At 37.2% G+C, this 27,319-nt stretch overlaps 1 protein-coding gene across 2 annotated transcripts; it reads left to right on the forward strand.

Annotated features, from left to right (window-relative positions):
- The first annotated feature begins 111 nt into the window (after nt 1-111).
- Nucleotides 112-26,664, forward strand: LOC131775022 (uncharacterized). Of its 2 annotated transcripts, none has more exons than XM_059091121.2 (25): nt 112-258; nt 5,085-5,258; nt 6,546-6,706; nt 7,158-7,336; nt 8,076-8,221; nt 8,765-8,836; nt 9,734-9,839; nt 10,351-10,401; nt 10,562-10,652; nt 10,798-10,884; nt 11,375-11,476; nt 11,687-11,772; nt 12,194-12,299; nt 12,716-12,872; nt 13,609-13,668; nt 14,072-14,191; nt 14,463-14,513; nt 17,844-17,915; nt 19,219-19,328; nt 20,305-20,443; nt 21,146-21,566; nt 22,474-22,548; nt 22,946-23,020; nt 24,165-24,244; nt 24,521-26,664. In XM_059091121.2, exons 1-25 carry the CDS (start codon nt 187-189, stop codon nt 24,734-24,736), a joined length of 3,009 nt encoding a protein of 1,002 aa, XP_058947104.2. In that variant the 5' UTR covers nt 112-186; the 3' UTR covers nt 24,737-26,664. The 2 variants fall into 2 exon arrangements, with proteins under 2 accessions (XP_058947104.2, XP_058947105.2); XM_059091122.2 differs by having other exon boundaries at nt 10,565-10,652.
- Nucleotides 26,665-27,319: the final 655 nt, after the last annotated feature.

Here is a 27,319-nt window from a genome sequence, read left to right on the forward strand (position 1 = left end):
CAGAGTACAACAGCTCTTCCAATTGGTTGTTTTAACTTGTCCAATTGGAATCTCTGTAAGAACTCTGATTTATTTGTGTCACGTGATTAATGTCTTCGAGAGAGTTATGGCGGAAGGTTAGAGGTGTTGAGGAAAACGGAAGTCGTAGTTGGCCTTCGATGAATTTTATTAGTTTGCAAGAAGGGTATGGAAAGGACCTCTATCACGCCAGATCAGCTATTAAGGATATTCAATGAAGCGCCTTCGTCAAACGTATCGGTAAGTAAAATATTAGAGACAACTGTTTAAAACTAATGTTTTAAACTAATGTTTTAAACTAAACTACGTATATTGAGGAACAAAGACCAATACACTGCAGGAGTTCATTTCTGTTGAAGTGAGGGTTAGTTTGTGTTATCTGACGATTGTCAATCGTGGAACTCAAAATCATACACTTAAGTTTTTAGGTTGTCTAAATATTTTTCGCAATAACGGAAAAGTGGTGTGACATGTTATATTTTTAGCTCAAATCAGCAATAGCCTATTCGCGAAGCTCCAACTGAACGATTTTAATTTATTTTTGAACATGACTAGTTTTTCTGCGTGATCTAAAAACATCATTGTTTCTTAAATTAGCCAGTTGAGTGATTACATGAACGATACATGTATATTCTATGGGTGGCTTAGTTCTGGACAATATTGGGTTCTGACATGATTAATAGTGGTTGATAACCCTTCGATTTTGTATTATGTAAAGTCTGAGACAGTAACTTTCATTTTCTTACTGTCGCGCAACACTGAAAATTATTCATATTTAAATGGAAATATGTGAATTGCAAGTTTTTACAGGAGTAGAAAATTCCATTGCTCTGAAGTATTATACATGTGATCTAATAGAAGTCAAGCAGTTATTCAAACAATGAATTATTTAGTTAGGTGATCAGGCGGAATTTACAATTGTTATTATTGAAAACCACGATTTAGCAGTAGTTTTAAACAAGTTTATCCCAAACTGAAAATGCTTGGCCTCAGCCATTCTTGTGCTCAGTGTGGGATAATCCATACAGCTGAAAACTAACTTAATATTTATTTTTTATTTGTATTGTTATTTAAAAAAGAGCTAAAACCAGGTTACATCCTCTCTTTTCATTGCATAGTTTATTGTGCTATCCTGAGGTTTAAAGGCTGTTTGGTTTGTTAGATGTTTGAGTGTACGCTGTTTGTTGTAGGAAGAATGAAAGTTATTTTACCTTTTTTTCATAAGGGAGGAAACTTTGACAACTGATTTCCTTTTCAAACTACAAATTATTTTTTGAAGTTCACACAATAGAAAATCCTTAAAAATAGCATCACAACATTTACTGTTGTTTGTAGTTTAGTAAACAGAGATGTGCTCAATGTCAGTTTCTCCATCTTTAGATTCCTTTTTGCAGGAATGCATTGATTTTTTATTTCAAGTTGGATTATTCTGATTAACATTGGAAATATGATAATAAATAGGGTTAGTCGGTTATACATGTCAGTGACAATTGCCACCTGCTCTACTCACAGAAACATTGTCCTTAAGCACCAACTGCTAGCAAAATTCACCTATTAAAAAAGGGGTGATCACTGGCTGGATTTTCGGCCAGCTATCGTTGGTTAGCAAATTTTATTTTTGAGCTACCTCACTTGAAATTTCAGCTGATAGCCTAATTCAAGCCTACTATAGCTTGCTACACAGCTTAGAAATTCTTGACAAGACTTAACTTTAGAATGAATCATACTGCTCATACTTTTACGTCATCTACACTCAAGCTACTGTACTAAAGAAATCGCTACAAGTATGTGAACAAACTATAATACCTTACTTGACATGATTTCTTTGGTGATCTTTATAACACATGTAGCTGGAATAAAAATTGAGTGTCTGGCAATTCCAATGAGCTTTGTATCACAGATAAACAGATATATGTACAGATTAAAGAGATATTGACAATGGCTAGATGACAGTGTTGGTACTAGTGAACAAAATCATGTCAGAAGAAGAGTTTTTTTTAATGTTTAATTTTTGGTGGTGCTTTTCCTATGGATCCTAATCATTATTGTTCAGAGTGAAAGTCAATCACTGTTCTTAGTAAAATGATTTAACCCTCCACACCCTTACATCAGTATGTATATTCTCCATACTGTTCCCTATACATTTCCTAAGGTGCTGACAAGGAGAATTTGTTGAACAACAAAACTTCTTTAGTTGGTGATCATTTCCTTTATTCTTGTGGCAGTAATGTGTAAGATTCAGGGGTTATGATGTGAGGACAAATTAGATGCAAGCCACTCTTAAGGATCAAAGGGTTAACATGACAAAGGGAGAATGAAGTTGTCATGAGATCAATCGTCAGTTTAACCCTTCAACTCCTATAAGTGACCAAGACAGAATTTCTCCTTACAATAATCAATACAATATTAGCAGACAAGTAATGAGAATAAAAAAAGATATTAACTAGGGGATTATTGGTTGATCCAATACCAAATTCTCCACACTAACATCACAAATACTATATGGTAGACAGTAGGGAGAATTACTAATAAGATCCTGGGAGTTAAAGTGTTAAGGCAAAATTAAATGCCTGGTTAGATGTTTCATACAGATACAGCACTAGAAGATAATATTCATATCTCAAAGCGGCCATGTAATGTTCTGTTTATTTTATAGATACTAGTCTGATGAAATTCCTACACAAAAGACAACTTTTTTTTATTCATTTTTGAAACAGCAAAATAGTGCAATTAAAATGGTCACCAAAATGCTTGTCACAAAAATGTTATGGAACTCGGATATAAAGTTATAAAGGAGAAATAAAGACAATAATACTTATATTTTCTGTTCCAAAAAGTCAAAATTCTAATGAAGAAGAGAAAAATTCTATAACAGCAAAAGCGTATCTTAAAATAGCTCTCTTGTAATTGGCTAATCATGTTAGTAACCATGGCAACACCAATATTCTCATATGTGAAAGTTAAAATAGTATCTTCACTGCGCGTTATGAAGATATGATTTAAAAAGGAAAAATCCTGGTATTTCATCAGTATCTATATAATAAAATAGAATATTAAATAATGAGGAGTTGGTCGTAATTCCACTTGAAGTTAATTGTGGTCATCTATTGATTATTAACCCTTTAATTCTCATGAGTGACCAAAACAGAATTTCTCCCTACAATAACTATATGATGTCAAGTAGACAAGTGAAGAGAATAAAGAAGAATATAAATTAGGGGATTTTTAGATCATCTGCTTTCCAAGTCTCCAAACTTACATAATAAGAATTGTATGGCAGACTGTAAGGAAAATTGTTAATAAGATCTTGGGAGTCAAAGTGTTAAGTTTTTTTTTTTTTTGAAGAACTATCCCTAAATTTACTATGTATCATGGAAAAGAGGTAGCCTTTTTGGAAAGTTAAAATCAATATCAATCTCACTATCTGAAAGAAGAGCAAACTTTGACTCTAAATGCAGACTAGCTTTTCTAGCTTAGGTCAGAAATACATTTGGTGTACATTGGGCAGACAAGAGAAATAAGATTGACAAAATTATAAAGAATTTGTGAAAAATAGTATGTATGCAGGTGGCTTAAAAATTATGTCAGACCACTAGCTTATTTGGCAGCCAAAACAACATTTCTGAACATTCTAAATATTCATTTTAATTGCATTGTGAACACAAGGAAATAAAGAGAGGATATATACTGGGGTAATGTTTGTTTTAGAGATTTTTTGCTTCTGTTGAGTTAAAATTTAAGTCCATTCTTCTTCTTCAAGTGTTTTTTCAAAAGTAAGAAAATATTGTAATGGTGTCAATTTTAACTTTTCATAATCTTGACACTGGGTGACCTTGAATCCCTCAGAGACTAATCAACACCTTTCCTGCAGGTAGAAGGGTGTGCAGTCTTGTTTGGATTGTCTGAGTTTGTTATCTCTGATTTCCTTTGCAAGTTTTTTTAATTCCTTTTTTGGTCACATGCCAAGTGTATGAAAAACACCAGAAATACCTACATGTATGTGTTGGTTTTGGCAGTAATGAAGATTATAATCCTAGGACATTACAATGCAATTTTACAAAGATGTATAATGTAGAAACTGTGCATTATTTTCAAAAAAAATTTCTGCTGTTCATGAGCAAGAAATTAAGGGTTTCAATGACCTCTTTCCTGGGTTGCTCTTGTCAGAGATGCGCAGCACAGTGTTTAGGTGTTATTTGTGTGATGTTGGGGAATGCTGTGAGGTAAGCAGTGATAAATAACACTGGTATCTCAATGTGCAAATGAATTTAATTTGTCAGAATGAGTCAGGAGGATATTAGCCTATTGTGCTTTAAGTATGTTTTCTGATGATCTGAGTGCCATATGGACAGTGTACACTGTGTGTATTTCATTATCATTGATGTGTTAAGGAACCTGTTTCTGCAAGTAGAAATGATAAAATAATATTGCATCATATTACTAGTCTGATCATTTTTATCTCTTTAATCTCAAGTAATCCTGATAATTAGTGACAAGAGATTTTAACAAGAAGTTAATACAATTAATGTTGCTTAAAACATTGTCTATTGATACATATTCCCTACTAATACAGAAACTGCCACTCATAATTCTCTCATGTATTAATATTGCTGAACACTGTGAGAAGTAGCAGTAATTCACAAGTACCAAAATAATTACTTGCATTCATTCAATACTTTTTTGTTTCAATTAAACAAATACATGTTAATTCCATATTTTCTTAATCAAATTAGAAAGACTACTAGACATAAAATTATATTTTTTGGCAAGCAGACAGCAGTTTTAATTTAATTGGCTGGCCTGGTCAAGGATCATAGGAAAATAATTTATTTCTAATTATTTCAGTTGGGAGTTCAAAGAAAAAAACTCTTCATGGCTTAGAAAACACATCAACAGGCAACAAATATAATGGAAAGCAATATGTTTGGTTTACATTAAGTTGAAGAGGATTAACGTTTCTGGAAAAAAGGAATCTTTATTTTTTTATGTTTAAGATGCTCAAAATGTAACTGAGGCTCACTGTGTTTAATCCTTGATGTAGTTTGCACTTTGTTCTCTTCTTTCAGCCTTCCAAGATCTGTGGTCAAGAAAAATTTTACACCCATCCACCTTTGCTACCTGGAGAGCAGATTATTTCACAGCAGGATCATGTAACATGTGTGGACACCTTTGATGATATTACAGAAGGAGTACTCCACATCACCACCTACAGAGTTATTTTTGCTGGTTCTCATATGAAGGTAGACACACTTTTTTGAGGGAGCGTTTCTCATCATTATAAAAAAGTAGCTAATGTTGTATGGAAAAAACTATTGATAATTCATTCAAAGAGGAAAGAGAAATCCTGATAGGGGTTTTTAGTGGTTATCGAAGGTGGAACAGAGTGGAGAAAGAGGAATATACATGTAGCATCTCATTTCTTATTTCTTTGCTTGTTGTCATGCAAGTGGACATTCATGAGTGATGAGTATCAAATAAGTTTATGCTCTGGCAAGCTTGTTCAATAATACATTTTAACCCTTTAACTATCAAGATATCATTAGTAATTCTCTCTATCGTTTACCATATTATTTTTATTGTATTAGTTTGGAGAATTTGGTATTGGATCAATTAATAATCACATAATTGATCTTTTTCTTTATTCTTATCGCTCTTCGGCTTGATATTGTATTGATGTTGTAAGGAGAAATTCTTTCTTGGTCACTTACGGGAGTTAAAGGGTTAAGTTAGTATATCATGGAGCAGTAGTATAAGCTGCAAAAGGAAACGTTGTAAAGCTTTCCATAAAATAACGAAACTTCCTAAGGCTTTTCACAAAGACTACAAATTGCACCTTCCCTATGGGCTTGTGTAATTTTGTTGTCTTTGAAAAATTTGCTTATGCTTGTTTACACCATATTGCTTGAGAAATCATTTTATTACCCATACTAATGAAAACCAGGAGTTTCAATGGAAGCTGGTTACAGGTAGTGTAGCACTGCATTTAAGACCTCTCACCATCTTCTGTTTAGCCTGTGAGCAGCCTCTCATGTTTGGGTTTTGTCTTACAGCATAGCTGCCTCATACACCATCTGCAACTCCTTATAGAGAAGTTATTGAAACCTCTGTAATGCTATCAATTTTAGTGCCACTCAAACCATAAGAAATTAACCAAAGACGTGTTGTGGCTACTGTAATGAGCTAACTACCCTACAGTAACTGAATTCAGTATGGAATTATTCTAATTTGTACTCTTGCATCTTGGAAGTACAGGACATACATAAAGACTGTTGGTTTGAAGGTGACATTTGACCTTCTCCTTGATCAGGGGACACCAGTTAATGTGCAAGTTTAGATCTACTTGTTTTCAAACCATAACTTAGGCTGGATTTGAGTAGCCTTTGTTTGGTTTTGACTGTTTCTTTAAATTGGCTAAAGTTTTGGTAGATGGACCATAAAAGATGTATAAGATAGATCTGTTTATGATAATGTATGTTGTTAGTTGTTGTGAGAAACAATTTTAAGCTTCCAACATTTTTTTGTTGCAGCATGGCCTAGATGAACATGAGTTTGTTGATGCTGATCCTGAGGAAGTGGCAAGGAGAGGGCATCACTTTCAAACAAGCTCTAGGAAGGCCTCCCCTAGCCACTCTAAATGTCACGCAATCAGGAATTTTGAAGCGACTCTTCCGAGGAAACCAAATAAAAGGTGTGGTTTAATGTAGCATCTTGGTCATTAAAATAGATGATGACCTACTGTTTAGTGCATTGGATTGTGGTTCCAGAGGTCTGGGTTTGATTGGGTCTGACCGGGTTACTTGTGTTGTGTTCTTGGGAAAAAGAGTTATAAATGGGTACCAGAGAAGCTTGGGGGTAACTGTGTAATAAACTAGCATCCCATCTGGGAGAGAGTACTGTAGTAATACTCCTAGTCAGTAAAAACTACTATGGAAACAGGGACAAGCTCTAGCTGAATGGGCCACAAGTCTCCAGTACATACATTTTTTTTAAATTGTATGGAAAGAAAAGACAGTGGTAAACTAATTGAATTCATGAGTTGTCATTTTTACATTGATTCCAGGTTGGATTGAATACAGAGTGTTGATTTTTTATGTGTTCTTACTCTGAGGCTGCCCTCATTGTTGTTGTTTTTTTTTAAGGTTGAGTGCCCATAATATTTCTAAGAAAATAAAATCAGGTGGCGTGAGAAGAGGACTGCGGCACAGCCAGTCAATGAAAGGGAAGAACCATGCAGTGGCTACTCTTCCTGGTGTTTGTGAACAGAGTGTCAAATTACAAACCCTGAGGCCAATAATTCTGTCAAATATTGAACATATTGGTGAGTACAACAACTGTTACTCTCTAAAATTTTGCCAGTTAACCCTTTAACTCACAAGGTCAGATTGACAATTCTCCCTTTTTGCTGCTACACATATCCATGTGAACTAGTTGCAAGAATTTGGTGTTAGATCAAGATAAACAACTTCTACTTGATATGTTTGAGTGTTCTCGTTACCTATTTTCTGGATACAGTATGGATATTTTAGGGAGAAGTTACATGTTAGTCACCTCTGGGATTTAAAGGGTTTAGAGACAGGTAACAAAAGTCCATTAGAGTCTTTTAGATTCTGTGTGACTGTTTTGTGCTGACCTTACTTGATCTTAAGTACATTTAACATTACTATCAGAGAAAACAATAATTGCTGTGTATTGAAATTCAAAATAAATTACTGTAGGAGACAAGGTGGGTTAATGGTCAGTGCACTGGACTCTGGGTTAAGAGGTCTGGGTTCAAGACCTAGCCAGGTCAATGTGTTATGTTCTTGGGCAGTTCTTCATGCAGTCAAAATTTGTCACTTCCAACTTTTACAAGGGAGCGTTGCAACAGTAATAATTGTGTCAAGTGTGTTTACACTGTCACTACAGTTGTGAACTCTCCTTTTTGTTTCCCAGGGTCACCTGTGTACAAAAGCCTGGGGTTATTACATACAGTTGTACAGTGTGATCAGATGATGTCACCTTGTGCTTATTGTGGCTAACGGCTTTTTGCATTTTCTCTTTTTATTTTTATCAAACAGATCATAGTTATGAAGTGGAAGTGTCCATTCCTCTTTCAAGTATTTTTGACATTAAGAAGTTCTCCAAGAAGAACTTGCCAAAAGACAAACAAATGTTTTTGTTGGATGGATTTGAAATTTTCTGTAGCAACATTCAATCACATAGGGTAAGTGCATTGTATTCTAGCTGTAACTCAGTTACTGGGAAAAATGATCCTTGCAGCTCTTACTATGTGCTTGGTTAGCTCACGTTGAAGAGCACCAGGCTGTAGTGGGGGAGGTTGAGGGTTTCAGCCTTAGAATGGACCAACACTCAGGATCTTAAATTAACTGAGGAGAATGTACTGCCTTTGCTAGGATATGTGTAAATGGTTAATCATTGTTGCAGTAATCTTCTTGGATAAGGACAATAAACTATAGGTCCTTTCTGTACAAAATAGGGACCATACAGCATGTAGCTCCTGGTATCGTGGTCTGGCCTTGTTATTGTTAATAAAAGCCCCCATTTAAACCACCTTTTAAGCTGAACCAGGTCAGCGTGTCAAATTATAGCAAATTATAGCAAGTTCATACACACACTACAGGGATACATACCTACTACAGTAGCTTTTGTATCAATTGACTACAGCATAAGTTGTATATGGAACTTCTTTAAACATGTACATATATTTTATTTTCAACTCAAAGTCTAATATATTGTGCTTTTTTAGTTCTGTCCAGGTCTTATGACCACAATTGATGCAGAGGCTGTTATGAAAATCATTCTCCAAACTTCAAAAATAGTAAGTGGTAATTTGTGTACCAACTAATTTTATGGAGCTCTTTCCGATACATACCCTGGCCTTTTCAAGAAGCACACTCGTTTCAATAAGTGTCTCAATAACATGTCTCTTAATTGCAAGACCACCAGGAAGTTTGATGTTTGAGTAGTACTGGTGTACCAGTGTACCAGTACAACATCACTTTCTTACACAGAAGGAGATACATTTAGCTCTAAGTTATCTTATCTGCTCTTTCCAAGAAGTAGCACAACTTCTTTAAAGAGACTATCTCTTCCTCTAACTTTTGGTCTGTTTTTAAATGGCTCTTTGATGAAATTAGTATCTCCGCCTTGAAGCTGAATTGTTATGATCAGGTATCACTTAAAGCATTTACAATGTTTTAAGAATGCAGGAATGCAGTCAGTGACAAAAGAGTTGAAGCAATTGAAAGTATCTTAATAAGCACCTCAAAATAATTTTACTTTTCATTATTATTTCAGAATTTTATTATTCATTATTGCGATACTAACACCTCCCTTTCAAACAGTTGTGGATTTTCTTTTAATTGCCCTTGTTTAAAAGTGACCAAGAGGGAAAGCGGTTGTTCCCAGTTTTAAGCAAACTTAAGATGATTCCTCAGACAAAAAAAGTTATCAAAGGTTTTTTAAAACTTTTCATATTAAAAATGTTCCCTACCAAAGTCTGTTTTGAAAACTACAATAAAAAAGTGGGTTTCTGTGCTTGCTCTAAACTGATTGCAGGCATGCCTATTCACCTGATTTTTGATATTTTTTATGTGCGACACAGGTTGCTCAGTGTGATACTGAGGAATCACCTTAAAATGAACTAATAACAATCTTTAAACATCCTCTGCTAGAGCATGGTATTATGTAACGGTAGTTTTTTCATTTCTTGCAGGATTTTTCTAAGTTATTTGCCTTTACTTATAAAAGCTCCATCATTCTGCCTACGTCATGTACTATTTTGGACAGTAAAGATGCTCCCAACTTCTATAAGTTTGAAGGTAAATGGACTATTTTCATATCTATCATTTCCTAAAGTAATCACCCCACAAATCCTCATAGGTTTGATTTTATCCCTCACATTTTAACTGCCACGGGTGACCAAGACTGAATATCTCCTTACAAGTGATGAGAATAAAGAGAAATATCAATCAGGGGATTATTAGTTGACCCAGTATTCCCCACACTAACATCATAAGAATTGTATGGCAGACGGTAAGGAGAATTACCTTTTAGATCTTGGGTGTGACAAGGCTAAAGAATATGGGACTTTTAACTATTAGATTTTCAAAGGAGGCGTTGCAGTCAGTGTTGGATGCGACATTAAAATGGGACTCATGATAGTAATCATTGCCAAAATGTTTTAATGACTATGAGAGCTTTCTTTGCATGGAATTCATTTAAGACTTTCGAAGATGACGGAAATAAACATACAGAACACAAATTTCCCATACATCATTAATTAATTAAATTCGCATTTTTGAAAGTATTATGTGTTGTAATTTTTTGCAGTTGAGTGTGACCGACTCAAGTTATTCCATACTGGAAACTGGCAAATTCACAGTGAGTACACGTCCAAAAGAATTTCCTTGTGTACTCTTCATGTAACTACTAAAAGAAATACCTCGTTTATCTACCACTTTCAAGTAAATAAGGCTAAATTTATTTATAACGAAATTTTTAGTTATAAATTTAGTTTTAAAACCTCTTATTCTTGTTCCAGAAGGAACACGGCCTTTACACTATCCAGCAAAAGTGGTTGTGCCGATTTCAGTGACAAAGGAGGAGTTAACTGAAATAGCTGACGTTCACAGGTAGATAATTGATGGTCGGCAGTGTATTTAATTAGACCCTCTGTTCATGCAACTGCTCTTGATGGCAAACTTGGCTTGAATCCTGGAATTTCTAGGACCAGGAGTAATTTTTCCGTTATCTCAGAGTTTTTATTTCTTATTGCAGAGGAGAAGGATGTTTCCCAGTAGTTTGCTGGAGACATATCAATTGCGGTGCAGTCATGTTAAGGTCTCCTGCAGCATTGTTCAGAAGGTACGAACAGTGGTATTTGATTGACACATGCTCATTTGACATGTGTCATTAGTTAACATTTCATTTCTTACAATATCAACACATCTTATCCAACAATCTGGTGATACATAACTGATGTACAAGAAATGTGCAGGAACTTGAAGAGAGAATTACAGATCAAATCTTGGGAGTTTCCGGGTTGTAAGGTCTGGGCATTGAGATGCTGCCTTTCTGTGAGAGGAATCCTTTAGATCGTCAGTGTAAAGTGAAATGTTGGAACATTGATTAATGTAAGGGACTGTCGATGTGTCCTTAAATTGTTTCATTCAAAGGAAATAGTGTATCCTCAGGGAACTGAGGAAGACGGTTTGGAGATTGCGTTCGGGGGGAGCCTCAGTTTTTAGCGTTTTGAAGTAAATGTTGCAGAAAAAATATCTGTAGCACGTCCTAGAAAAAAGATCTCTTGGCTTTTGCTTCAAGTCACTAATTTTGTTCGAATTGTTTCTTGCAGAGGCCTTAAAGACTCGCGTTGCCCAGCAGATGAGAAGTATCTTGTAACAGTCAGCGCACTTAGTGAAGCTGCTACAGAAAAACTGGTTGTTTTCACTGAACAGTACGTAAAATTGTAGATGAAGAGTAATCAAATGACTTTGATTGCTCTAATTCGAAACTGGGAAGAGCCAAAAAGGAAATATAAATTAAAAAAATTAAATGTTATTGTCTCCTCCTGAGCCTTGTGGTTTCCGCAATTTGTTTTTCTAAATGGCGGCGCCCGTAATCGAATTTTTAAATTGTTGGTAACCGATGTTGTCTTCTGCTTTAGAATAAGACAGTCAGGAGGAGGGTTACTGAACTCTTCTCAACAAGTGACTCAAATGACAGGACAGCTCACTCCACAGGAAGGCGAGAGTAAGTCATCTCCCCCTGATGTAACACTTAAACTGCAGATCTAAAATGACCTCTGCACACTTAATATTATATGCAGCAAAGAAGGGGATGGTACTCTGATTTTCAAAAATGAACAACATTCATGTGATAATTTGTTTGGGTCAATTTCTGTTTGGTGTGAATTGACATTTCCATGGCATCCAAATTTTATTGGTAATTTTACAAGAAGATGTTTGCTTTCAATGATGATTTTGTACTCAAATCGCTACATTCTCGTCGTCTTATACTATTTCTGATTTTAATACAAATTTCACGTATTGTTATATTTATTACAGCTTCAGTTGTAACCCTAAGTAAGCAAAAACGTCTGATTATGAGAGGGTTACTCAGAAGTTAACGCAGACATCAAATAATAATTTTTTTTTGCGTTCTCTTGTCTCAGCTTTCTATTATCCTAACATCAAGTTTATGTATGCTGAGGGAATACCAGATATCAAATCTGTGAAACAGAGTGCGTACAAACTTCAAGCAGTTCTCGCAAACAGAAGGTGAGAATGTTGAGTGTTTGCTCCTTGTCAGTTTCTATGTCTGTTGTTTTTCCAATTCCTATTGTTTTTCCCTTTCGCTCTGACAAAGGGCTGACGCTCGATATGTTAGCTTCAGAATCTATCTACGGTGGCCAGTTCGCATCATCAACTCAGTTGATAAAACCGAATTATCTTGTTGGTTTTTTCTGGTTTTAATGGAGCTCTTTTTGATCCAGCGTCGTAAAACTAAAACCAAAGTGATCATAACAGGAAATAAGAACAAAGGAAAGTATCATATTGTGAGAGGTTAAAGCAATACATTCAACCTTCCTTTAGCGCGGGAAAGCGGTCAAGTCACAATGGGTTGTGTTTTTGTGTGAAATCCATCCATGTTACTGCATTTTACGTCACTCTAATGCATTACTTTGACCCTCCAGTGATGACAGTAAATGGCTTTCTGCGCTGGATGATTGTGATTGGTTGATGCAAGTCAGCGAGCTGCTCAAAACAGCCACTCACATTTCAGTTGCTATGGATTGTGACAAGTCATCTGTTATGATCAGTTATGAAGACGGAATGGACAGAACAGCTCAGGTGTGTTTTCAATGACAGGCGCTAATCTTCATGTTTTGAGTCAATTTTCTGCCATTTGGAAACCAGACTAAGTTTAAAAATAGTCTGCTATTATGGATAAACAGTAAAGACGTTATAGTAGATTAAAACAATGACGAGGATTGTGGAAGATGGCGAAGATTTTCATGTTATAAATGGCGATTTTGCTAAATTCAGGCAAAAGTTCCCAAAAGTAATGCAACTCCTCTTAGGCTCAGATAATCCAAGTTGGAGTTACAAATGAACGCAAATGAATGTGTGCCTGTGTTTGCGTTGACCTGCAGTTATCTGAATGTGCATTGACTGACACTGTCAGGGTTTTTTTCTGTTTATTTTATACCAATATACTTAAATCCACCATCGGTTCTCTTGTGTTGCATCCCACTACATTTCAGAAGCAACTTTTCATTAAATTATGCGCACCCAGCGAGTGAATAGAGACAAAATTTCAAGCTTAGCCACCTAAAACAAATTTGGTCTCTTGTCAAAGACGTCCAATCATTTTGTAGATCACTTTCTCCAGGGCCGTCATATCAGATGCATTATTGCCCCTTGGTGACAATTCTACATCAATTTTCGTTACAAAATGAGAAAACAGTTTGGTTTTTTTTCACTTAATTTTGTTGTGGTATTTTCTCCTCGCTCACTCCATGGAAATTGAAAATAACGTTGCTTATATTCAGTGGTTCATATTATTTATTGGGTTATCGTTTGTCAGGTGACAAGTCTTTCTCAGTTGTTGCTGGATCCTTTTTATAGGACAGTGGCTGGCTTTCAGGTTTGTTCGCCGTCCTTGCCTTGTCTCTACTAAGTTATTCAACCCTAAACAGTAGCTTTTTTACTGTTCAAATAAATTTTTCATATACGGCAAGTCTAATTGCTCCTCTTCTATATTCCTGTGAATTAGCCTTTCTAGCCTCGATAAAACGTTTAAAAACAATGGAATTTTCTCTCAAAAGCGATGCTAAGAGGGCTTAATTGCATGCCCATATGCGTGACGTTTTTGTTTTGCACAAGAACACGACACAATAACTATAGCTGGTGCTTGAAACCAGACTTTTCCAGCAAGTTAACCACCAGACCATCAAATCTCATCCAATTTTGTCAAATCTGCTTGCCAACTTCACTTATTTACATTTTGTTAGGTGTAACTCACTTCTGATTTGTCTCCTTTTATCCAGATCTTGATTCAAAAGGAATGGTTATCATTTGGTCACAAATTTTACTCCCGTACCATGTCCCCGCAGGCTCATGATGATTACAGTCCGGTGTTTCTTCAATGGTTGGACTGTGTTTGGCAGGTAAAGTGGCCGATGGTCGCATGATATATTGCACTTATTTAAGTCACTCCTTACGACCTGAAAACAGACAAAAAAAGGTATAAGGGAGCTTGGATTGGTCAACCTGGAGTTTAAGTAGAGTTGATTGGTCAAGAAAGCCATACGATTTCTTCGCTATGTGACTCTCCTTTTTTTCCCTCCGCTGCAACTAGCACGCCATTTACTATCACGCTCCGTTTTCCAAACTGAGCATGGAACAGACTGATAAAAAACGACGATTCTGTCTTTGCAGGTCCTTCAACAGTTTCCATTCTCATTCGAGTTTAACAGCCTTTTACTTGAGGTAAGATGTAAGGCACTGTACGTTAATCGTCGTTATTGTGGAATGCGTTTTTCTCTTGCTATCATCGCGACCTTCGTGTGCTCTTATCGTGAGGGTCAAGCTGCAAATTGGCACTTGTTCTTTAACTCCCATCAGTGGCCAAGTCAGAATTTCTTCCTACAATACCAATACAATTTATAATCAAGTTCGGATATAACGCGCGGTGTCATTGGTTGAAAGAGCGTGCTCTATGAGAGTATAGAGCATAGAGCTGAGCTAAAGCTGTCACGCCATCTGCCAAACTGTACTATGTTCGACCTTTTCCGGGACTTCCTTTTAGCTTTTTTCCGATACTTGAAAGTGAAATTTCGGAACAAGCGAGCCGGCAAGTAGCAACAGAAGAACCAAATAAAGGTTTGTAAACATACCAGGCGCCGTAATTTACGTTATTAAAACGTGAGCAGATACGAGAATCCTCAAAGGAAAAACAAAATAGACATTCGAGGTTTTAAAGATTGATTCACGCTCAGTTAGATTGCAAGCTTACGTACGGAAATAAAAATCAAACACAGCTAACACTCATATAGTATATAAAGTTCAGTGTTCAAAAACATAACAGAACAAAATAGAAATGATGAAAAATATAACCAAACTGGCATAACTGTTAAAAATTCATTCTAATCATGACGGTGTCTGAGCGAATATGATCATGCTGAAGTCCATCGCGGCTCGCTCATCATGGCGATCTCCGGTCATCACAGCAAGCCTCAGAAACTACATCGGCCGCCCTTCGAGTGAAAAAATAAGAGCTTGCTCTGATATCCTTCCCGATGCGTTGAGGAAAGTCACATCTGTCACTGCAGCCGAGATTTGCGGCGCGGTCATCCCGAGCGATCTTCATGTTCCGGTGAATTCGGCTGTCGTTCATTCAAAAAACACTCGCCCTGAACAGTTTGTTTTCTACCATGTCATGTGAAAAAACTCGCGTGTTTTTATGAGCCATAATTCGGCTGAAGTTCACTGAACATTTCACTTCAAGATTCTGTATTAGAGACTTAAAAACTTCAGGCAAAAGTGTTAAATTCGACCTACCAAACTATTTTAGTTTGTAAACTATCGCAGAAGGTGAACTTTGATGGTTTTTTAACTTTGATGGTTTGACACTTTAGACAGCTTTAGTCTTGTACAGCCAATCAGATTATTTGAACCATTCTAACAGGGATTCTGATTGGCTTATTGTAGCGTGCTTTATGAGAGTATAGAGCATGCTGACGACACTGTTGTTCGCTTTGGAAATAAAGTTTGTTTTGAAAATTTTAAGCAATGCTCGGGGAATTTAATGGATTCTTTATTATAAAACAAATAGAGAAGCCTTGGCTGTGCTCTGTTCTGTTATAAAGCACGCAGGAAGCGGCTAGAGCACGAAAGAAGTGTAGGGAACTATTTGTTAATTAGTTTAATTAGTTAATTAATTAATTAGTAAATTAATAAATTAATTAATCAGTTTAATTAGTTAATTTGTTAATCTGTTAATTATAATAAAGCTTGGATATAACACGTACTGTCATTGGTTGAAAGAGCGTGCTCTATGAGAGTATAGAGCATAGAACTGAGCTAAAGCTGTCACGCCATCTGCCAAATCGTACTATGTCCGACCTTTTCCAGGACTTCTTTCTAGCTTTTCTTTCGTTAATTGAAAGTGAAATTTCGGAACAAGCGAGCAAAGGTTTGCAAAAATGCCAGGCGCAGTAATTTACGTTACTGTAACGTGAGCAGAGACAAAAATCCTCAAAGATAAAACAAGATAGACAGTCCGAGTTTTTTTTAACGGTTTTCACGCCCAGTTAGATTGCGAGTTTACGTACGGTAATAAAAATCAAACACAGCTAACACTTGTATAATAATATAAAGTTTCGATTTCAAACAGAAAAAAACAGGAATGATGAAAAATATAACCTGGCATAACTGTTAAAATTCATACTAATCATGACGGTGTCAGAGCGACTTAAGGTCTATCGCGGCTAGCTAATCATGGCGATCTTCGATCATCGCAATGGAGCAAGCCTCAGGAACTAAATCGACTACCCTTCGAGTGAAAAAATAAGAGCTTGCCCTGATTACCTTTCCGATGCGTTGAGTGGAAGGCCAGATCAGTCACTGCAACCGAGTTTTATGACGCTGTCATTCCGAGCGATCTTCATTTCTTAGTGAATTCGGCTGTTGTTCATTCATAATACACTCGCCTTGAACAGTTTGTTTTCTACTTGTCATGTGAAATAACTTGCGTATTTTTGTGAGCCACGATTGGGCCGAATTTCACTGAACATTTCACTTTCAGATCCTGCATTAGAAACTAAAAAACTTCAGGTAAAAGTGTTAAATTCGACATGCCGAGCTATTTTAGTTTGTAAACTATTGCAGAATATGAGCTTTGATGGTTTGACATTTTTGACAGCTTTAGTCTTGTACAGCCAATCAGATTATTTGAACCATTCTAACAGGGATTCTGATTGGCTTATTGTAGCGTGCTTTATGAGAGTATAGAGCATGCTGACGACACTGTTGTTCGCTTTGGAAATAAGATTTGTTTTGAAAATTGAAAGTAATTCTTGGGGAATTTAACGGATTATTTATTATAAAACAATTAGAGAAGCCTTGACTGTGCTCTGTTCTGTTGTAAAGCGATTAGGAAGCGGCTAGAGCACTCAAGAAGTGGGGAGAAACACTCGACTACGTCTCGTGTTTCTCCCTACACTTCTTTCGTTCTCTAGCCGCTTCCTGCGTGCTTTACAACAGAACAGAGCACAGTCAAGGCTTCTCTATTTGTTAAATCAAGCAGACTTGTGACGAGAATGAGGAAAAATAAAAATAAGGGGGTTATAAAATGATGCAATACAGAGTTTTCCAAACCAACCTTATGAGAATTGATGGCAGGCGACGAGGAGAATTACTAATGAGATCTTGAGAGGGAAAGGGTCAACAGGCAATGCCAAGTTGTGCTAATTCAAGCCAGTTGGAAATTATGCGACCTTTTGCTGCGACCAAAGATTTACACAAAAAGTTGCCATCTCCACGCTCGCAGCAGACCTCTTGAGTGAATATCTCGCGCAGTTGTTATGACCAGCATTGATGCACGCGCTGGTTTGCAGTGTATTTCTCCACCAAGTGCATGGGCGTTTTTATTCTCGCATTCAAGTATCTCTCCAACTAACTGATAAACAGAGACCAAGAGTTGTTCATGTGTCTTTCACTACACGGCCTTTGTGGAAGTTTCAGCCTTTTTCCAATGTTGGACGGTGCTGATACCTGATAAGTTATACCTTGTCCTCACTGCACTTATTTCTGTTTTAGGTAATTGCAGAACACGTTTATTCCTCGCGATTTGGAACGTTCATTGCCAACGCAGAAAGCGAGAGAGAAGAGGTACGTAGCTTCAAGCCTCATCTATTTGTATGTCGACGCTCAATTTTTTACAGCAGTGTGTATTTTTTCTGTCACGTGTTTAAAGAAAGACTACGATTCAGAAGTTTTGTACTTTTTATCTTTAAGTATGTTTAAAAATTAAGTTCCTATCTTACTTTGAGATTCCATAGTAACCTGTCTGATAGAGAAGTGTTTTAACCTTCTAACCCCTAGGGGTGATAACCATCTAATTTCTACAACAGTATCCCCCCTGAATCAAATATTAAGGTTACGGGAATACAGGAAATGATTGCGATTGATTGTTAAACAAATTCTCCCTGTAAATACTAAAGGAAATGTGAGGAGAACAGTAAAGAGAACTTGTATACTGATGTTAGGGTATAAAGGGTTAAACCATAGTCGAATTTCAGCATATTTGAAGGAAACGTTTGGAAGGTAAGGTTACTCCTTATAATCTCAAACTGAGGTTATTCTCTTACAATTATCCACCTGCTTTATGATAACGAAGATAAAAATGATATGGACTCTGAAGCGTACTTGACTCCTAAGATAAACTTCATAACGTTGGTAACGGTTTGTAAAATTTCTGCACAGCCCCTACTTCATGATGCATACAGTTCTTGAATTAATAATATGCATTAAAAAATTTACGCGCTTCTGGTTGGCATGGTAAGTTGTAACACGAGTGCAAATTACAAATAGCGCGCGCTACTAAAATTTCGTCCGTTTTGATTTATTGTGATGTGTTTTTCATGTAAATTGTTAACAAGTAATAACGTGATTTTTCGTGCAATTTTGTTGTCTTTGAAATATTAACTCGTGCTTATTAACACCAAAGAATAAGGGGGTAAGATATTGTGGTGCTGCGTCGTTGGGAGAATATAACTAATTTAGTATTATCAACTGAGTTAATAACGTAAATTGGACACCGTAAAGAGTTTAAAAGCTGACGTTTCGAGCAGCAAAGGGTTGACGCTCGAAACGTCAGCTTTTAAAATCTTTACGGTGGCCAATTTACGTTATCAACTCAGTTTATAATACTAAATTACCTTATTAACATCAAATTGCTCCCGAAATCATGTTATTACCTATACAAAGAAAACAGTGGCGAAAACAATAGATTTCCTCGGGGACTATGCTTTGTTTTAAGATAGTAGGGTGCTGGGCGGAAATCTCACTAGCGGTTTTATCAACAAATTCGACCTGTGAAATGATTTTGTATATGGAAGGCAGTTGTATTGTGCGTGTTACTCAGAACTTTATTTTTCAAAAGGAAAACATTGGTTTGTTGTCTTCTTAACAGGAAGAATATGAGGATAAGACAATTTCCCTTTGGACCTGGTTAAACGTGACTACCATGGCAAACCCTGAAAAGTTCATCAATTTGCGTTATAAGGAACAACAGCAACAGAGGTAAGACTAGAGTGCTAATCAACTAACCCATGAATCGAGTATTTTTGAAACAAATCACAACACTGTCCTTTTCCGTTGTCTCTAAAGGATGTCATAGCACCGTTTAGTAAATCTGGGGTCAGTGAACAGTGTTGATTTATTTTTTCGCTCTGAAGACAGCTTTTATTTTGATACTTTAACTCCTTCAGTTTTTAATCTCACAAAGGTTACACCTCACAAAATGTTTTAACGTACGACGCTACATGAATTCACGAGACAAATCTGGACGGGCGTTAACTTTTCATTCCTGAATCAGCGCTGGCGCCCTCTCAAACAGTTCGCTGAGATTCAAGAGGAAAATCTCTACGTTTGCGTCAAATCCTCTCGTCAACCCTTGTTGGGGGGATTTTGTTACTTTAAAAAAACTCTGAGTTATTTTTATACCCGTAGAAATGCGCCAGATTTGAATTTATAAAAGGTACTCCTACTAAAGTATGACAGAGTGCTGGAGATGTATACGAGGAGGACTCTCTGTAAACTTGACTTTAAACGGCATTCTGAGGGCAGGTTGCTGTGATACACTTTAACTTAGACGTGTTCTTCTCAGAATCATTCGCGTCAAAAGCCAAATCCTGTTGCTCCTTTGATGGTCTTTTTCCTCTTTTACCAAGTCAAATCTAAATTTGCGTTTTTTATGGAGGGAGGATTCCAGGAGAATTCAGACAAAATAGCTTAGGAGAAAGGAAAAGAGCTAACTACAAAACCAACCCACGTGTGGGTGTAAGGGCCTGTTTCTCGAAAGAACCGATAACTTAACGTGTCAGAAATGATTTTACAAGCCGTATTTTAAAATTTGATATTAGGTATAGTAGTGCCGGTGTCTGCTCTTCGGTCTTGACGGTGTCCTCCCCGTGACCTAAACTTTTGTTCGTGTTATAACTTAAAAGTTGACTGCTTTAACTTATATAAGTGCTTGTTTCTATTTTTTTTTTCCCAGAGTGCTTCGTCCCCTGTACAGAATACCTTATCTTAAATTGTGGTCGTCATTCTATGTCAATCGATATCGTTATGATCATGTTCACGATGCTTCAAAAGCAGCCGAGCTGGAGGCACTGAAACTAGAAGATAGATACGAGGTAACAAAATTTGGGCGTACATATTTAAATCCCTCTCAAAATTCCTTTCCTGAATAACGTCTCTGACTTGGGGCAGTTTTGATTAGTGTGTCAAAAGCAATCTGGAATGAGATCGGTTCGGCTTTAACCCGCTCTACGATTGATCTAGAAAGCTGGCAGCATCCTCTCCAGCATTCAATGGCTGACAAGAGCTAGCACTGATGACAAAATAACTTAAAACGTCAATGTCAGTGCTACTCGACAAGTTTAATCAAGGAAGGTGGCTGATCACTTTCTGAGGCATTTCGACGAGACAGAGGGCCTCTAAACTGCACTGCTCCAAGCTGCGACCATAGTGGTAGTTATGGCAACCTGTGTTTGGTGGCCGTCTAATAATATGTGACGTTGTTCAAACAAGATTTCATGGTATGGTCTTTAAATGTTTCTCATAAGCTGTTGTTTTCTTTTATAATTATTTGACCCTCTCTCCGAAGTATTAAGCTTAGAGAGGGCGCGTGAATCACGCTCACGCTCAAGACAATGATGTGGTCAGCGGTTTCGTGAGTCTTGTAACATTGCAAGAGCCGTTTTTTGGCCAAAAGACCACACTGAAAATGTTGTGCGTTGTTCCCTGTAAGATGGGTGGGGAGGGGGGGTTATAGCTGGGATTTTACGGTGGTTACAGATTTTGAGTGAGACACCCACTTGATTTTGTCTTTTCAGGAGCTCCAGGAAAAATACTGCAGCTTGATTCGTAAACTTGCCGAAGTGGACTCCGAAGATTACTCTTCTACATTTTCCTTCCACACAGCTACTCTTCACCGTGCCTTGCAAAAAAAGAGTTCAAACGATCATTTTAGCGTGTTGAAGGGTAGCAGGAACAGTTCGCTTGATAACGGATTTGACGCATCCGGGACCTGGCCAAGCGAGGCTTCTAACCTGTCCGAAGAGGACCCGGATACTCTGATGTCATCTATGAAGTCGTTGTCCATGCCGAGGAGGCGGATGACACGCAGTCGTTCGTTGGATGATATGTTGACCACTGATCTGCGGCAAAAAAGAGCTCCTAAGAAAACAACGTTGTTGCGACGGGTCGGGAGCAGCAAATTCTACACTGAGCAGATAGTGAATGCTGTCAATGCAGGTAAGTTTTTTCCGTGAGCCGTAAAGGCCCAATGTTAGTCCGTAAGGCTGTGGGTTTGAGGCCCGGTCGGGTTTAGTGTTTTGTTCTCGGGCAACACACTTAAGTCTAACCGCATCTCACCACCCACGAGTGTAAAGGGTTCCCTGACCAACGAATGGTCAGGGAAGGCTGATGAAATGCAGGGCGGGAGCCTTGTGACGGACTGGCATCCCATCCAGGGAGAGTAGTAATACTCATAATCGCTTTATGCTTTGGAAACCGGGACAAGCTTCGGCTGGGTAGGCCATTAGGTTTAGACGCATGTATGAAGCCGTATTGATTCTGAATCCCCTTGAGTCAGTCAAGAGTGCAACAGTCGTTTAAAAAAATATGTTAAAAAGTTGTAGCGAGCTAGAGACTCCGGAAGAATTTTTAGTCCTTGTGAAGACTCGCAGCTTAGGCACTCCTGATTTCGCAATAAAGAATGCTTAACCGACTGAGCTGTGGAGAACTCGCTTGTTAGCTAAGCTGTATGTCAGTATTTGTGACAAGTATTCTACATGTTGCAAAGTCGAAAATGTCCAGAGAATCCTTTAAAAAGCCAGAGTGGTAATCTTTGAGCTCTTTCGTTGAATTTAGAGAGATATTAGACTATTGTGATGAGCAAAAAGAATATGTTTTTAAAAAAATGTTGGCCGCATGACAGCTAGGATGATATTCGAGTTTTGTACGATATACCCTTATACAACACTAATCGTGGTGGTAATAATAATGAAGGCGTGATAATGTTATAATGACGAAAAAAGATGATCAGCTGTTCTAGAAGGAATGAGAAGAGATGGAACGGTATTATAAATAAGTTAAGTTACCTCTTTTGTCACTCCATTCGTTGACTTAATTTTTTTGTGTGTATTTGTCTTCACAAAAGAGCCTACCACTGATGTGAGAAATCTTCCCATCTCCGAGAAATACAACAGTCTAAAAGAGTACCTCGACAGCGAAGGTAAGAAAATCTCCTAACAGGACTATCTATCAGCCATAATGCAGTAAGTCTTTATCTGATGAAAAAAGGTTACTTAAAGATCGATCTTTCGTTTCACACCATCCACTTTAGAGGATTTCCACACATTCCTTTTGTTTCAAAATAAACGCCATCCTTGAGGAGACTTGAAATGGTATTTTTAATTTTTTAAGAGCAATTCCTTTTTTGTCTATTATTTATTTTAATCAGAACATCAAAATTTACCTATCTGCAACGTTTGAAAAAACCTTTACGCACGAGTTGGAGCCATCTTGGATCATCAAAAATTAAATGAGCTCTCGTTCCTTGCGTCCAAATTTGTCCTTGGTCGAATGATAATTTTATAGGTGTTTGTAAATTCGCTTTCATCGTTGTTTAGGTATCGATCTTGGTTCAGAGAAGGATGTTATAGTGACTGAATCACGATGCTGTGGCTATATGGTCAAACAAGGACGTAAGTCTTGGAAAATATTCAAAGTGGCCTTGCATTTGATATGCTAGCATATGATAGTTAAATTTGAGCCAAATCAGCAGTGATTGGATGCCAGGCCTTATTTTCTAAAAAGATAGACCCTTTTTTTGAGAAGAGAAACAAGCCGAGTTATATTCAATTTGCAACAAAATCTGTAGACACGTTATTTATGTAGGTTCTTTTCAAAATTGAAGTGTAACTAAAATCTTCACTTCGCTACACACCTCTCTTCGCGGATGATTCTTGTATGAAACAAAGAACTACCACAGAAAATATTGGTACAGGCATCAGCTGACCAAATGTACGATAAAAGTGATACGTGATGAATTAACCATTGGTTCGTACGTCAGCGTGCGTTCATCGAGATATGAAGCTATGAAGCACGCGGGAAGTTTGGAGAGCACGCCAGCTTCTTGAGTGCTCTCCAAATGTCCCAAGTGTTTCATATCTCGATGAACGCACAGCTGACGTATGAACCAATTGTTTTGTTTTATAACATTTTCAACCCGATGGAAAATTGTTTTTCTCGAGGGATTTGTTTGCTGACGTCATGAGCGTGCACAATAGGAATATGAAGCACGCTCGCGCAATTGAATTTGATTAGACAAATTTACTAGTTATGTTATAAAAAATGTTGGCATTAAAAAGACATTGGTTCAAATATCTTTTTGTTAGTTACTCGTTTGTGTAATTCAGCATCGCAATCATCCTGATCAATCCACAGGAGAAGGGCGGGAATCGAACCCACGCCTCATTGACGGTGGCCGAGCGATTACTCAAGTGATCATCGCCAACAGCTATCCCTTTTACTTCCTTTCACTCAAACTCGGGTCTACTCCGTCCGTTTTGTTTCTCGCCATGCCTCTGCTCGGTTTAGTTACGTCTCAGGCAATACTGTTAACCACTATAAACTGTTTGAAGTTTATGTAAACCTTTTGAAAGTTTTTTTCCTTGTTATTCTTTTACGTGTTAATGGCGTCATCTGAACTGAAGTCAATTTCCTGTAGTGAAAAATTATGTTATTTAGAAATTGTTCCCTTTTTTCGCCAACGACCCCTTCTACTGCAAAGAACAAGATGCAAAGGTACGCTAAAACAACCTGTTATGTTTTGCTTGTCTTTTTCAGAGGTTCGAAGGAGTTGGAAGAGACGATGGTTTGTCCTCGACCTAACTAGGAAATGCTTGGCTTACTTTGAAACGGAAAAGGTTAGTTAAATGAAGCGATGTAATACCGCTGAAAAAGAAGAATTTAAAATACAGTGGCGTTGAGTTCCGGTGTACCTGGCTTCCAGCGTGTACCAAAAGTCGGGTTCGAATGATGTTTCTTCTGTAGTAATTACGCTTTGCAAAATTTTCCAACTCTTGTGATCAAGATTGTACATGTTTAGGTGAATATAAGATAATTTCAGTACTCAAAAACTTGATTTGTTTTGCTGGTAGAGAAAATTGTGGAATTACCAATCTTGTCATTTTTCTTGCTAGGCGGATATTCCCAAAGGAGCTATCAGCTGCAAGGCCATCACCCGTGTGTACGAGCACAAGAAGTGTGGCAAGAGCAAAAATCGGTTCCTGTTTTGTGTGGATACTCCAGATCGTACATACACTATGTATGCACCGAGTGAACAAAGTATGAACATTTGGATAACGTGTCTTACGATATCACCGGCCGCTATCGAACTTCAAAGAGACGAAACGTAGCAAACCCACCTGGAATGCCGTTGGAAACCTTCTAACAATGGCTAGAGAATTGGCATTGTAACGAGTGTGACTGTGAGATGAAATCTTTCAGAAGCTCGTCAAATACCTCTTCTCGAGATTGCCGCCCTAACTTGGCTGCAAGCAAGAAGCAAGAAGCAAGAGAAACAAGTTAAGATGTAGATCATTTTGCACGTTGTGGATGCAAACTAGGCATCATTGAGTTACAGCGGGACATTCAGCAAAATTCTGTGCGAGTGACAAATCGCAATTTAGATGGTGGTCTTTACAGGAAACTATTTTATACCATAGTACACTGTTTTTCAAGGAACCATTGTTGGTCTGAGTCATTGTGTTGTGTGGCATTGTTTATTTATTCTCTCTTAAAATTGTTTGAATGCCACCATACAAACAAGGCTGAGTAGTAACAATGGCTTCCTCGCTGACACATGGATAGTTACGAAATGATACATATTTGGGAAATTCTGCAGTCGCGTTATTTTGGCGCGAAATTCTGCGCTACGCAACATATTTTTCATTGAATATAGTATCTCCTGTCAACTAATCAGACGTGAATATTTAGGGCACTAGTCTTACAGTAGTATAACAACTGAGGGGTATTTGTTAACGGTGATATCAGGCTAATGCTCACTTAACTTTTCAGTGTTTGTTTCTTTCTTTCTTTCTTTCACTCTTTTCGTGACGGATTTCTTGTAGGGGTTGGTACGTGTAAGAGCTGTTCACGTGCAAAGTACTTTAACCCTTTAACCCCTAAGAGAGATTACCCTCTAATTTCTCCTCACAGTATCTCCTCTGAATCAAACATTACAATCATGAGAATTATGAAAATAATCAACAACTACAGAAGCTGTGGACTGTTAAGCAAATTCTTCTTGTCAGCACCTTCGGAAATGTATAGAGAACCGTGTGGAAAATATGCATACTGATCTTAGAGTGTAAAAGGTTAAAGTATGGTAGGGTTCGTAGGACAAATTACAATGTGGCGGCTCATATTGAGTTGCATGTTAGTCGGGTTTGGCGGGGAGAAGGATCCTTAGGAGCCTTTTAAATTGTATTATAGATCATCTGTGATAATCAAATATGGAATTTGGGTATGGCTGTAAAACAATTTGTTTATGCAGTCGAAGGTGTATTTAATTTTAAGAAAAGTTTTGGAAAAAATATGATTTTTATTTCCATGATTTCTAATAAGCTGTAGATAATTCACAGTTCTCGTTTTGGATCATTAGCATTCAAGTTTGTCCCCAGAGGTCTTGGAGTATAAATGAATTACTCGGAAACAATGGAAATTTTCTATAGTTAGTAATCCGTAAAATTTCAGCTCCTTGCAAGCAATATTTTCTGGAAATATTAATGATCCAAGAGAGTGAAATGTTTGGGAGGTAAAATTCCTAGAGATACTTTTGTTATTCGCATCATTTCTCAGTTGTATCCACATACGGTTCCAATTTTTAAGTGGCTCATTCTCAAGTATATGCTTTTTGGAATTACTCTGTTCGTATTTTGATCAAAGGATTCCTAGTAAATGCCAATGATTCCAAAGCATTTTAACTGGGATTCATTTTACTGCGCGCATTGAGTAATCTTGTTTTAATGCTCCCATAAATCCAACATTTTTTTTTCTATTAATAAGTTTTATTCCTCTAACTGAAATGCTATTTGTACTTGTAAATGCTTTAAATCAATAAGGATATTTTGATTAGCTGGCAATTTATGACCAAAATTATATCAAAGCGAATATATTTTATATAATAGTGGTGGGATAAATTTTTCAAGTTATTTTGATATATGATTGATTTTATAACAAGTTGTTAAAAAATAAAATGTGTAGAATATTCCTTAGAAAATGAAATTAATAGATTATTTCCCAGTAGGGAAAGATTCAGTGCAAGAGAATTATAAGAAATTAATAAATTTCACAACTTCCAATGTTTTGCAGAGTGTTTATTTGTTTGCATTCTGTTGGGAAACGTTTTTTATGCGAGGCCTACCTAAGGTATTCGTGGAAAAGGATGTTGATAAACCATTACCTTTTGGTTTTGCTTTACTTCGCTTCGTGATTGGTCCAGAAAACTCGCACCACTCTCTCCACCAATCAGATTCAAAACTAAAACCGATTGCGACTTGGTCGCACGCGTTTTCCCGCGCTTCAGGCAGTTTGCTTGTTTTTGCTTTGAGTTTTCCTTGGCTCTTCGAGATATTTTTACTTGCCATGATTAGCCTTTGTGATTGCTTTGGTTTTGGTTAACCGACACATCTGAAAAGTGCGTTAAAAATGAGGACCACCCCAACATACACCATATTGGCCGATATTGGCCGATATTGGCCGACGTAGGTCTGAGACACTTCAAGGATGGCTGTACACTTCAACTTTCAGGTGGATAGTCTTGATTCGCACCTCGTAGTATTCTTTCAATCCTGCAACAAAGCTGTTTTTGTCTTAATTAATCTCTTTTTGTTTTGCTGTCCTTAATTTAATTCATCTCTTCCATGTTGAAATTGTATCACCTCATACTGCCATATTTTGCACAACAGATAACACTCATCCATCGCCCTGTGAATTAC

Source organism: Pocillopora verrucosa, chromosome 7, assembly GCF_036669915.1.
Source record: "Pocillopora verrucosa isolate sample1 chromosome 7, ASM3666991v2, whole genome shotgun sequence".
Taxonomy (NCBI): domain Eukaryota; kingdom Metazoa; phylum Cnidaria; class Anthozoa; order Scleractinia; family Pocilloporidae; genus Pocillopora; species Pocillopora verrucosa.